The sequence below is a fragment of the Sarcophilus harrisii genome, chromosome 1, assembly GCF_902635505.1.
Source record: "Sarcophilus harrisii chromosome 1, mSarHar1.11, whole genome shotgun sequence".
In the NCBI taxonomy this organism is placed as follows: domain Eukaryota; kingdom Metazoa; phylum Chordata; class Mammalia; order Dasyuromorphia; family Dasyuridae; genus Sarcophilus; species Sarcophilus harrisii.
In genome coordinates, this window is record NC_045426.1 from 25,211,332 (window position 1) to 25,225,587 (window position 14,256).

At 38.2% G+C, this 14,256-nt stretch overlaps 1 protein-coding gene across 1 annotated transcript in view; it reads right to left on the minus strand.

Moving 5' to 3' along the window:
* The window catches only part of LOC100927149 (cadherin-related family member 3), a 98,131-nt gene that overhangs the window by 33,936 nt on the left and 49,939 nt on the right, over positions 1–14,256 (minus strand). Inside the window, exons 6-9 of the mRNA XM_012543546.2 lie at positions 8,935–9,042; positions 8,234–8,430; positions 2,799–2,976; positions 681–843 (exon numbers count right to left, since the gene is read on the minus strand). Coding sequence (XP_012399000.1) covers positions 681–843; positions 2,799–2,976; positions 8,234–8,430; positions 8,935–9,042 — 646 coding nt within the window. The remainder of the gene's footprint in view (positions 1–680; positions 844–2,798; positions 2,977–8,233; positions 8,431–8,934; positions 9,043–14,256) is intronic.

A 14,256-nucleotide genomic window follows, 5' to 3' on the forward strand; every position in this document is an offset into this window, starting at 1 on the left:
TCCCTCCCTTCATTTTACAAGTGAGGAAATTAAGACCCAGAGAAATTAGTTGCCAAGGCCATTGTTTGTCCTTCATTTTCAGAGAAGACCAATGATATCATCAACTGAAAAAGTCTTCTCTTTCAGTCATTAAAATCCAATAGCGAGACAAAAGTCAAAAAGGGCAATGGTGGGGCAGCTAGATGGCACAGTGGATAGACTAGAGTTTATCCTGGAGTCAGAAGCACCTGATTTCAAATCTGGTCTTAAATACTTAATACTTACTACTAGCTGTGTGACTCTGGGCAAGTCACTTAGCCCTAATTGCCTTGCAAAAAAAAAAAAAGGCAATGGCCCTGGATGTAGTGAGTGACTTCAGCATCCTTGATGTCTGAGCAAACTCTAAGCACCCAATCGCAAGCCTTTCACCTGGTTTAACCTATCTGCCCTGATGATGTTAGGGAGTGTGGCTGCAGCACACATTATAGCTTCTTGGAGCCACAAGTGAGAAGTGGGTGACAGACCAAAGGTGGGTGAGCAACCTTGAAAAGGATCAGCAGGTCCTCCCCTGAACACCCCACATAACAAAAATTCACATGTGTTGTAAATGGCCAAGCCAAGATTGGAACTCAAGCTTTCTGAGCTCCAATGGGTCTCTCTTTCCCTTATACCATATCATCTTTCTGGTAATTGATACTCACCCAGATGATATTGTTAAAGTCTGGAACTTGTTCAAACAACTCTCCCTCACCGAGTGGTCCGCTATTAGGAATAAATTGAAGCACATCTGGGGACTTGTCAACATCATGGCACACCACTTTAGCAACAACTGTTTTATTTGCAATCACCTCAATGCCTCTATATCTTCAAAAATAAAGAGAAACACTCCTTCAGAATAAACATTCTTTAAAACTGGGGGAATTTCCAAAAGTATCAGTCCAACACTTTTCTAAGAACTAAAAATTATTGTTGCCCATGAGACAACGATGCTGATAGTATAAAAGTAAGAATGAAACAATCCCTGCTTTCTAGAAATTCATATTCTGCTGATGTGTGACTAAAAAATGCACAGGAAAATGTTCCCCAAAAGAAGAACCCATCACCAAAACATAGATTTAGAGAGAGGGGGGCCCTCAAAATTTTTCTACTCCAACTCCCTCATTTATGGATCATGAAATAAGGTACTGGCAAAGAGAAAAAATAGCCTAATTCACACAAGTAATAGCTGGTAATGCTATATATCAAATCCAGTTCCTCCAACTCCTAATCCTATGAGTTTTATTTTCTTTGAATTCCCAAATTCCTGTAGAGAACTATTTAATTTAGGCATTAAGTTTCAAAACTTTCCTTTCGGGAAACCTATTTTAAAAGTGGAAAATAATCCAAGGTAATAGAAAGTCTCTGGGCCAGATTTTAAATTCTCATTCACTTCAAAGAATTTAAAGATCCCAATCTGCAAGATGTTTCCATATTCCCCTTGGTCATCTGATAAATAATTAAATTAACAAGACTTTGTGAGAGGAAACAAAGCATCTGATATACAAATCTATGAGCACTACTCAGTTAAATTAGCACATGAATAGAAACAAAAGAGGTAAAAGGTGGAAATCCTCCAGGGTTAGAGTTTAATAAGATATGATCATCAATGGAACAAGGGAAAAGAGGGTTTGAGAGTAGAGAGTAATATAATGTCAAACTGATTCAGTGAGGGATTGAAAGAGCATTTGAGCATAATTGAACCAGGGTGATGATCTAAGAAAATAATAAGGAATGGAGAGGTCTCATGTAGGTTTAGGAGGAATTGGGAATAAGGAAAATAGAAGGATAAAATACAATGATCAAATAAAAGAAATTAAGTGTTCTGGGAGATGGAAATAAAACACTTGTTAATGTTGCCAAGATCAAAAGTGTCACCGTCCCTGTATGTAGATGAAGTAAAATGAAAAAATAAATCATAGGAATTTGGAAGATTGAGGAAATGGGAAATTAGACCTTTGTGAGAATAACAGTAAGTATAGTAAAGTCCCCTTAAAATGAGAGGAATTAAAATGGAGAGAAAGACAGTGAACCTGATGTAAAATTAGCTTCTAGGGGAAAGAGCAATGATTTTGAGGTCTCCTGATCTTAGGGGGGACTTCTGTTCTAACAATGAGTCAGTAATCCTCAATCTTCTGGCTTTGGAGTCTGCCTCAGGAAATCCCCACACCCAAGTAAGCTGTCTGATTCTGAATAGACCACTTCTCAGTCAGATAGCTTCCAGTCTCTGGATAGTCCCATGGAACCAAACTCCTGAGACAATAGTCATAATCTATTGGTCAGTGAGAACCAAATTCTGGAGACCACTCTCTGGCCCTGCCCCTGGGCCAGAGAATCAGCCTGTCAATGATAGAAAGCTGGATAAAGGGCTCTTCTTTCTCTTGGCATTTTGCTAAATTCTTTTGCAATGTACCCCCCCACCCTCAATTGATGTTACAATCGCAATAAAAATTTGCCCTTGATCAGGAAATGGATTCAAGCCTGAAAATTCTTTTGAGACACCTCACAACACTGATCTATAACCCCAAACTTTCGGGGTCCCTTTCCCAACCTCAACAAACAAAGCACTGAACTCATTAAGAAATGAAAGAAAATGTTCTAGGGATAAGGGAATCTGGTCTAGCTGACCATGTTTTCAATATTGGGAATGCCATGCATAAAAGGCACTAACAGGAGAATTAGAGAATTTACTTATTATCAAGAAGCTCACTGTAGTTTGGCTTCTCCAATAGGTACCTGACTCCTAAATCTTTCTTCTTCTCTTTTCCCTATCTTGGGCTCACCTGTACAAATACTTATCACAGAATGGTGGATTATCATTGATCCCATGAATGTACACCATCACAGGAACAGCTGCACAATGCTTGTCTTCGTCACATGCCTTAATGGTAAAGGACTGAACACTCACAAAGTCAGCCTCCTCCAGATCCAGACGGTTAGTGACCATCACAGTCCCGCCCTCTGGAACATCAAGACATTTCATCACAAAGGAGAATGGCGTCCTTCAAAAAGTCCTCACCACACACAAAAGTCCTGGCAAATCTTTAAAGAAAAGTATAATCTAAATGAATATAATACAATTTTAGTGTGTGCCAAGATCACTTAAAATAGAGACATCGAAATAGGAGATGTAAAGGACCTTCTTCATTCTACATTCATCTACCACATGGGTGAAATTGGCTGAATGATTAAAGCTACCAGACTTTGTATGGCTGTGTGACTGTCTGTCTGTCTGTCTCTCTGTCTCTCTCTCTGTCTCTCTCTCTCTCTCTTTCCACTCTCCCTCCATTGCTCCTTCTTTCCTTTCCTTCCTTCCCTTCCTCTCTCCCCTTCAGTGATATCTAGAGTCAACATCTCATTCACTCAATGCCATTAACTGAGAAAGAACTGAAAGCAGCTTTACCTCCCCTTAAGAACTGTGGCCAGAAGAAATAGGCTTAAAGATCTGGTCTTGTTTCATTTGCCTTTTTCAATTCTAGATATGCATAGTCTCATACATTGGAGCTGGAACCAGAGCTATGCAGATCTTGGAGCCAGAATTTCAGACCAGATGTTGCTACCTGACCAACAGGAAAGCCTTGAGAAGCTAAGACACAGCCTGGGGTGGCTTTGGAACTGGTGAGACTGATGCTAAGTAGATACTGAGTTAAACTATAAATTCATCTGCAATACCCAAGAAACTGAGGCAAGTAGAGATTTGTTTTAATGTTTTAAAGTGAAGAGTTTAAGCTAGCTGACCAAGTGGGACTATAATCCAAAGCATTTGATGCAGATAAACAAAAGCAGAGAGATTATATAGAGTTTTAGCTAACTAGGATTTGCAAACAGAATGCATTACCTGAGAATACAATTTTATCCTAACAGCTGTTAATTTTAGAGGAAACAAAGGCAGATAAGGGGGGCAAGGACACTGGGAGGATGGACAAGCCATTATTCCAGAAAAGAATCATAACTTAAGCCTGACAGGATAAGGATCAAAATAAGAAGGTCAAGGATAAGAGACATCTAAATGTGGGGCAATACTCAAAAGGAGGGGGCACTATCCTAGCAAGGATCAAGATAATCCACCTGGGCATTTATAACATAATGGTATGTAAAGGAGAATCAGAGCTTCAAGGTGTTCATGGACTCTTCTAAACTAAATTTTCCCAGTCCAAGTTGCAAGGAAGTGAGGTAGCTATGACTTAGTATCCAGGGTTTAACATTCTCATCCTGAGAAACTGAAGAGGATTTAGGAATGAGGGATTATGCTCCAGGTGTGTGTATTGATGAAGGGGATGTTCATATGTTGATGGATACTTTTGAAATAAATATTCCTTTGTAAAAGGTAAATTGACTGTTAGATGATTAAAGGGCACCAGGATCTCTAAATTGGAGCAATATAACTGGTTCTCTTGTAACCCAGTGACAAAGACTAGATACCTCCTAACTTCCTTAACATTACCAGAGAACCCTGAGGGAGAGATGGCATATAACAGACCTGCCTTCAGGCAGTGAAGATATAAGAATCACAGTTAAGCCAGCATTAATGAGTAGTCTGGAAGTGGATTGGAGCCTACAGTGTATTTCAGAAAATTGATGAGAAACTGCTGACTGCAGAAAGGCATTGGTTGATACTAGGCTTTAGCAGAGCAGGAATAAATAGAAAAGGTTGTGTGGGACAGTATTGATTCCCCTCAATTTCCAGTGGTGACAAAGTAGTGGCAATAAGAGAGTTGTTAAAATCCCCCTTTGGTTGACCCGCAGGTTCAAAGCGAAAGAATTCACTTATCCTGAAGTATTACTGGTAAAAATGAAAGTTTATTGTTTGATAGAAACCAGTTTGCTAAGAGACTGACTATAGTGGCAAAGTCCTATTAGGGAAATAGAGTTTGGCACTGAGAAGAGTATGCCTTCTCGGTGGGCAGAGGGTCCTCACAAACTGCTTGGGCCTTTGCAAGGAGTGAGTCCAGAAATTGTCCTTGAGGACTCAGATTCCCCAGCCTAGATGCTTATCAGTATCCAGCCCAGATCTCCTATTGGAATTAACACTTCAAAGGGGTGCTTTTTGGCCAGGATTTCTAATTAAATCAAAGGCTCTGGCATCCCGAAAGATAACTTATCTGGGGGGATATGCCTTCCCCAGGAGGGGCTGAGACTCCAAAAGGGATCACAAATCAAAAGGGAATATGGTTTCAGAGTGATAATCTTAAAGGGAACACAGTTTCAGGAAAGGGAACAGTTTCTCGGCCCCTTCAGTATCCTCCACAAAAACAATCAGAGACCCTCAGAGTAAGAAAAAGTAAAAGGGGGCTTATTGCCATCTGACCAGAAAGGAAAAAAGCAAAAAGGGGCTTATTACCATCTGACCAGAAAGGGCATTTCCAATTTGACAAGGTGTCAGCAAAAGGAGTGCCAAGCACAACTCTGAAACACAAGATTAAATACCCTGAATGCAGAAGCCCCCATCCTCCATCCTGGCCTTTCCCCCCATTGTTTGGGGGAGTTCGGCTTACATTCTAATCTCAGAAATATACCCCAGAAATAAAAGAAGACAAGTAATAAATTCTTAAGAGAATTCAAAGCCATCATCACCTTTAAAAGAAGTACTTAAATTCTAATTAAGAGGTGGTAGGAAAAAAGGAGGGGACAACACCTGCAACTTTTTAGCTCTCACTCTATTTGTTATTATAAAGTCTCACATCTCAATTAAAGTATAGTTTAAGGCTATATTCCCATGAAAAAGCCTTCACTCTGTTAATTCCACATACGTTTTTGTTCAGTCATGTCCAATTCTTTATGACCCCATTTGGGGTTTCTTTGGCAAAGATACTAGAGTGATGTGCCGTTTCCTTTTCCAGCTCATTTTACACTTGAGGAAACTGAGGCAAACAAGATTAAGTGACTTGCCCAGGGTCGTACAGCTACTAAGTGTCTGAGGCCAGATTTGAATTTAGGAAGAGGAGTCTTCCTGTCCCCAGGTTCAGCACCCTATCCATTGTGCCACCTAAGGGCCAAAATATAAAATTGGGAAGTTGGAGAGAATCATATGATATGTTTCAATATCTTCATACCTTACTAGAAAAAAATCCAGAAAATCATTTTATTTCATCTATGGACAAACTAAAGTAGAAAGTTGAGCATTTCGTTGTTGGTGCCATTGGGAAATGATCCAATCATTCCAGAGAGCAATTTGGAACTATGCCCAAAGGACTATAAAACTTTGCAGATACTTTGACCCAGCAGTGCCCCTACTGAGTCTATATCCCAAGGAAACATGGGCCCACATGTGCCAAATGTTTGTCCCAGCTCTTTTTGTGATGACAAAAAATTGCAAAACGAGTTGATTCCCACCAATTGGGGAATGGCTAAATAAGTTATGGTATATGAAACTAATGGAATATTATTATTCTATAAAATAAAAAGCTGATTCTACAAAAGCCTGGAAAGATTTACATGAACTGATACTGCACAAAGAAGCAGCACCAGGAATACATTGTACACATAATAGTAAGAATATATGATGATCAACTATGACAGACTTTGTTTTTCTCAGTGGTTCAGTCATCCAAGGCAATTATTATAAGCTTTGGATAGAAAATGCCATCCACATAGAGAGAACTATGGAGACTGAAGTAAATGAACACATGCTATAATCATTTTTACCCTTTTTTTTCTCTCATAGCTGTTCCCTTTTATTCTGATTTTTCTCTCCTAACATGATTCATAGAGATAGTGTTAAAAAAAAAAAAAAATGAATGTACATGTATAACCAAAAAAAAAAAAAAAAAAGTTGTATTTTTATATGTAACTGGGGAAAATAAAAAAAAAGTTAAAATATGTGTAAAATAATTTTTAAAATATTTTTAAAGAAAGTTAAGCATTTAGCTAATGAATTCAGGCAATGAACTACCTGACTGTGACTCATTCAGGCCCCCATCTCCACCCAACACCTCCCCACAATCATTCCTTAAGATATCTTACTAAATGCTCCACATTTTGATTTCACTGTTCTTGTACAGCTGAAGTTATTTAAAAAGCTGCCCTAATCCCAAAGTCTTATTGTAAGACATCAAAAAGAAAGTTCATTCTTCAAGGTTTTTTGTTTTATTTTGTTTTGTTTTCCCACAGAGAAAAGGAAAAAGAGGAAGAAGCTGGAAGAGAGAGGGAGAGTTAAAGGGAAGAGATGAAGAGGGAAGGAGAAAGAAGAGAAACAGAAGGAAAAATCCAAGTGAATGAATGTGAGCAAAAAAATTTATTAAACACTGACTATGCAAAGCCCTGTGTTGAATGCTAGAGATTCAAATGGATAACTACAACAATCCCTTTTCTCATAGAGTTCACATTGTAATGGTGGAGACGCCATATATATATAGAACATTTCAGCTGTAAGTCATAGAAAAAAGTCCCATGCCCCTCAGGGTGCAGGGTAAAAACAGGTGGCAATATAGTATTTTCGATGGTCTTTCCACTAATAAAATCAAAATCATACCCATTTCTGATGACAAACCACTTTGACAGTGCCAAGAAATTGAATGATTTGTTCACTGTGATTCACTGCACAGGCTGTTCTACACAATTTTTATGTTGGTAGGATGAACCTGGGAATTCCAGTTGAGAGTTTCCAGGAATCAAACCAGCTTGGAAAACAATGCTGAATTTCATTAAAACCCAAAATTCTCAGTTCTTAAGCCTGAACTGCAACCGTTAGATGATAAGCTCCTTGGGGATTGGTTTTTCTTTTTCTTTGTATGTCAGCCATCAGAACAGTGCCTGGCATATGATAAACATGTAATAAATGTTCATTTATTAATTTTGGTACCACTTAGAGAGTATACCAGGCACTAAACATCATGAATGACTACTTAAATTTTAGAGCTAAAAGGGTGCTTAGAAACAATCTAGTCCAAACCTCTGACTTTACACTTGAAGAACTGAGGCATTGAAGATTAAGGTGGTATTCAAGCTAATACAGGTAAGAAATAGAAAAACCAGCATTTGGAAAAAAAAAAAAAAAAGTCTTCAAACTCTACATCCAATTCTTGATTTTTTTTTTAGGCAATTTGGGTTAAGTGACTTGCCCAAGGTCACCAGCTAGGAAGTGTTTAGTAGCTGAGGTCAGATGTGAACTCAGATTTTCCTGACTTCTGATGCTCCATCCATCTAGCTGCCCCTTTACACCTAATTCTTTCACCTGTACCCCACTGCTTCCAAGACCCAAGACCAATTCCTGACCCACCTTTGTCAATAGCAAAGTATCTATTCCCTGGGTCCAATTCAAAGGTAAGATGCCCCATCTGGTCTTCATCGGTAGCTTGGCAGGAACCCAGGGTTTTTCCCAGTGGAGTTTCTTCATCAAGTGTGATATTGCCTTCTATACGAGTGGTTGAGTTCACTAGGATAGGAGTCAGGATGCCATCTTTGATGTTAAATAAACTTATTTAAAGAAAAGAATATGAGAGCAGCATTGGACAAAGTGCAGGTCTTCTTTTTCCTGAAAAGTTAGCACTTGGCACTTAAAATTCTTGATCACCAGAATGGTTTTCTAAGTTCTTTGGAAATGACATTAAACATGGGGATCTTCTTGGGAGCAGAGAAGGCTAGAAATGCAGCTGGACAGCTCTGGCCAGTGAATCAAAGGATACATTGCCCTGGCAATGCACTCAATATGTATGACATCCTTCCAATAGAATATCAAAAGCATTTCTCTCTTTGAAGATCTTTTACTTCCAATAATAAAACCTTTTTTATTCAGGGATTTTATATCTTAGGTGGTTTTCCCACTTTAGGAAAAAAATTAATCATTTTTTTCATTGTAATTTTATGTTTACTTCCTCCCCACTCCCTCCCAAAGACTTCAAAATGCAAAAAGTTTAATAATGAATTTCATCTTATTTCCATATTTAATTATCAAAGTTAAATAACATTTCATTTCCTTACCTGCAGGTGAGAATAGGGACCTTATTGTTTACATTGATGAGGAAGATCTTTATATTTCCCATGATAAAAAGTCCTCCCGGGTCAGTCACTTTAATAAGCAGTGAAAAGCTAAAAATAATAATAATAATAAATGAATTCCAAAGCAATGGGAGAGTGCAGTTAGAGATGCAGGGTTGCTTTAGGCTGGGTCTGCACACAAGATTGGTCCAACTGTTGAGAATAAATTCATCAGTCAGACTGGATTGGCCAAATCCATCAAAAACTCATCCAAAAATATTGCTTCTATCATGTGTGAATTGAGACATGTTCTACATAGTCAAATCAGTTGAGCCTAGGGGCACATCAGAGCTTTGATTAGCAAGGAACAAGTGAAACATGGCCCCAGGGTGCCTTTACACTAGTCTATCTCTATGGATCTGTGGAATAGCTACACCCATGGCTGCCACACCCCTATCCCCATCTCATTATGAGACCTCTCCCAAGACCCCCAGAGAAAAGAACTCGAGAGGGATGGTCCTTCAACATGGATGCACTCCTATGACCTCCAAATCCAGTCCAAATTAAAATCTACAATCCTTTGACCTCTAACACTGGGAAGTTTAAAGAATGCTAGTCTCCTAAATCGGTGTGGGACAGGTGCTGGACACCCTTCCCCAAATAAACTAATCAGAGGGGACAAAGAGAAAGCATTTATTTATTCCCTGCAGGAAGAGGCCCCCGGCACACTCAGGAAGCATCTCAGCTCCCAACATGCACCCAACTGGCAAACGGGAAGTAGTAAAGCTAGCTAAATAGCAAAAGATCCAAGTCTTTTCATTGAATGGACTAAAAAGGAAGTAACTATTATTAACCAATGTTGTCTGCCCCTTTGTCTAGTTCTTCATGGGACAGATCCGCTAATTTTATGGCCTAGGGGTAGAGCCAAGGAGTGGTCTCCAGAATTTGGATATCACTGACCAAGAGACAGTAACATTTGTTGACAGATTAGAATCCCAATATTCTTTAAGTTAGGGGTGGGACCTTTAGGGTCACAGATTCCAAAGCAGAGGACTTTAGAATCACTGACAGATTGTTAGAATGGAAGCCCCCTAAGGTCAGGGGACCTGAAAATTATTGCTTTCTTCCCCAGAAGCTATATTCCATTAATAATTGTAAGATACTCAGTGTAGTACCTGGTGGCACAGGCACTCTATAAATACTTTTCTTTTTTCTCAATCATGACTTTTCACAGGTTCATAGACTTAAGCAGATCAAGAAAGGACTTCAGAGATCATTTAACACAACTCAATTATCTTGCAGGTAAAGAAACCGAGGATCAAAAATAAGGTGTTGTCTACCTGCCACCTAGGGGAGGGGTGGGGGAAGGAGGGGAAAAATTGGAACAGAAGGTTTTGCAAGGGTCAGTGCTGAAAAATTACCCATTCATATATCTTGTAAATAAAAAGCTAAAATAAAATAAAAAAATAAATAAAGGCGATGACCAATATCACACAGAGAATGTGGTGGAGCCATAATTAGAACCCAGATCCTTTGATCTGCACAATGCACTGTCTTGTTTAATGCCCTCATATCACATCTAAGGAAACTGAGACCAAGTAGTAAGTCATTGAACCAGGATTTGAACTTGGGTCATCTGAAGTCATATTCAGCTTCCCTGCCGGTAGCCCCCACTATTTCCTACTGGGACACTAAGCTAAGTGTCTTTTTAGGATCAGTTCTCTAGTCATTAGTCTTCCAAATCCAGACTTTTCAATATTGAAAACTGATTGACAAGAGTAAAGGATTTTGTTTCAGAACTCTTCTAAACAGTGTAATGATTGGGGAGAGAGATCCAAAGGGGATGATTAATGGGATTCCATTTCAGCAGAAATGGTTATGGATTTGGGGAGTGAGAGGACAAGCTATGGGGAAGCTGGCTGTTTCCTAATAGGAAGATTACTGTTTGGCTCATTAACACGAAGCACTATGCAGAGCTGATGCTGCTGATTGTATTGGCCTTTCCTCTCAACTCCCAGGTGCAAGGATTGGTGGCTAGGCTGTTTCCCAGGAAACATGATTCTATCCGCAAGAGCCAAGTAAAGGGACAAACTCAGCAATTATCTGGATAATTGTATTGATTTAGACAGCAAATCTGAATTATTCGGAGCAAAAGAAAAAAAGAAAAGAAACAAAACAGCAAATCCCCAAACCTTGCTTATTTCTCTCTCTAATTCTATAGGTGGAAAATGTTCTCAACCACCTACCTCCTAATAGAAGGGTGATGGACAGAAAGTGCACAATGATGGATTTTGGGACATGGCAAATGTTTGGATCTGCTTAACTGTGCCAATTTGATACAATGGTTATGCTTTCTTTTTTGTGTTAAGGGGGGTGGTTAGTATGAGAGAGTCCCCAACAAAAAGGAAATAAAGTCATTGAAGTATTTAAGAAAACATAATTGAGAGACAGAGAAAATCGACAGAGAAAGGGAGAGAGAGCACACTAAAGGAAATACCAAGAAGCAGAACAACATTGAAAATGACATGTTGAATTCAAATCAATGAATATTTTATATACTTTTAGCAAACCATATATATGAGATTTGTATTTTCACATTTTTCACATTTTCATCTTTTTCTTTTCTAGTTTGTATATGGAAATTGTTCATCTTTTTTCTATTTGGGGGAAGAGGGTCATTAAACCCAGATTTTTTAAATCTAATTTTTAATTTTGCTCTAAATTAATCTAAAAATCTAAATTTTAAAATGTAATTAACTTCATAGAAATATCTAGATTTTGTTGCTGTTCAGTAGAGTATGACTCTTTATGAAGAATATGGTGCCATGGTTTCTTGGCAAAGACAATGAGCATGATTTGCCATTTCCTTCTCCAGTCCATGAAGGCAAATGAGATGAAGTGATTTGAGCAGGGTCCTCAGCTAGTAAGCATCTGAGATCAAATTTGAACTCAGATCCTCCTGACTATATGTCAAGTTCTCTATCCATTGAACTACCTCACTGCCTATATTTAGCTAATTATACTCTAACAAACCCAAAGCACTCTGATAAATTATGATTTGTTTAACCATACTTGAGGTTTTCTCAAGATTATCTAGAAAAAGGCATCACTCTGCAGGATTTCACAAGTTTTCCCAAAATAAAACAATTAGTAAGAAATGACATTTAGATAGCCTTTAAAATTCTCAAAGCTTTTTTACATATTCTCCTGGTTAAGGCTCAAACCAAGTACATGAGATAGGTGCAAAAACATTCACTTTTAGAATGTAAGCTTTCTGAAGGCTCTTTTAGCATTTCTATGTATTTTTGTATTTCATATATTTATTATTAATACAATGTATTTATTTTTTGTGTACTTAGCACAATGCCTGATACATAACAAATCTCTAAACAAATACTTGTTAACTAATCATCAGAGGCTCTTCTATCTTTGAAAAATCAATTTATTTCTCAGGACTTCAGTTATCTGTCATGGAAAATGAGGGGTTTTCATTAAATGAACTTTGAACTTCTTTGCAGCTCTTAATCCATGATCTTCATCTTCCAACTGAGCCTCAGACAGATCAAGTTAGTTGCCTATGGTCACACAACTAGGAGTATCAGATGTGGAATTGAACTCTAACGTCCAGCTTTTTTCCCATGGCTCCATGCTCTTTCCAAGACCTGTGATACCTTTAGTTGGATTCTAACAAACTTAAATTCATGAGATAAATTATTTTTATCTAATAAGAATAAGACTTACTAATTTGGAAAATGAACTGAACTAGCTAATTTATAAGAGCCAGTTATAATCCTCTAGTATACTCCATCTAACTCAATGGATACTGGGTATTTTACTGGGGATAGAAAAGTCCTAATGAGACATTCCACTATTTCCATAAGAAACCAAACAATGGGGATTCCATTGCTGCTGCTATCTCCCTGGAAGGATTGAGTTAACAAGAATAAATGAGGCAAACAGCAATTTCTCTATCCCTACTTAAAGGTTCAGTGATTCTAGAACCTATTAAACTCCCAAAGCCAAAGAAAGAAGGAAGGGATAATGAGCATTATGCTGATCTTTATTAGAAATTCTGTATGAACCATTAGCAAAAGAATTGTAGATTCAAATTTTGCAAATGGGTAATTTAATCATTCAATGTAACAAGCTCAGAACCTAAGGAAGGGAAAGGGTCTCACTTTAATTTGTTTAAGGAAAGGTCAATTCTAAAAAATAATTTGTTATTAGTGATTTTTTTTAACCATTTGTTAATGCATAAGTTATAAAGCTCTATTTTGATCTAACTTGTGATTTCATTGGTGATTACAAGTGGAAAAAGTCCTTTTACCAATACAGACTGGAAGTTTTCCTTCGAAGGAAGAAAGAAAGGAAGGAAGGAAGAGAGGGAGGGAGGAAGGAAGGAAGGAAGGAAGGAAGGAAGGAAGGAAGGAAGGAAGGAAGGAAGGAAGGAAGGAAGGGAGAGGAGGGAGGGAGAGAGGGAAGGAAAGAGGGAGGGAAGAAAGGAGGAAGGGTGGAAGGAAGGAAAGAAAGAAAGAAGAAAAGAAGGAAGGGAAGGAGAAAGAGAGGGAAGGAGAGAGAGAGAGAGGAAGGGAGAGAGAGAGGGAGGGAGAGAGAGGAAGGGAGGGAGGGAGGGAAAAAGGAAGGAAAAATGAGAGAGAAACTATACCAAATACTATATTATTTCACATATAATGTTTCACATTAATATTTCACAAATATTATCTCATTTACTTCATAACAATCATGGGAGATAGTTGCTATTATTATCTCCATTTTGTAGCTGAAGAGCAGCTTACTCAGTTTATTTACCCAAGATTACTCAGTAACTAAATGCTTGATATAGAATTTGAAATCAAACCTTCCTTTAAACTCCAAAGCCAGCACTCTCTGCACTGGGCCATCTAGTTGCTCCTATATACAAACAAGAACAGCAGAAATGAGGTGGAAATCCTCTCCCACAGATGAATATCAGGGGACTTAGACAAAAGCACTAATGCGGGAGCAAGGAAGATCTGAGTTCAAATCTTGCCTCAGACACTTAGTAGCTGTGTAGTTCTGAACTCCCCAAATGAGAGGGTCGGCCTTGATTACTTCCAGGAGCCTTTGTAATTCTAAATCTATGATTCTGGAAGAGTGAGATAGGATGGGCAATCTGTGCAATAATTACTGATGAGATTAAAAATTCATTCAACTACAGCAGTAAACACAAAATAAAAACCAAATTTTTAGATATCCATCTTCATTTTTCTCTGGGTTTTCTTACTTGAAAACAATAGTTATATCTTTTAGTTAGTTCTCCCCTAGATAAAGACACCACTGTAAATT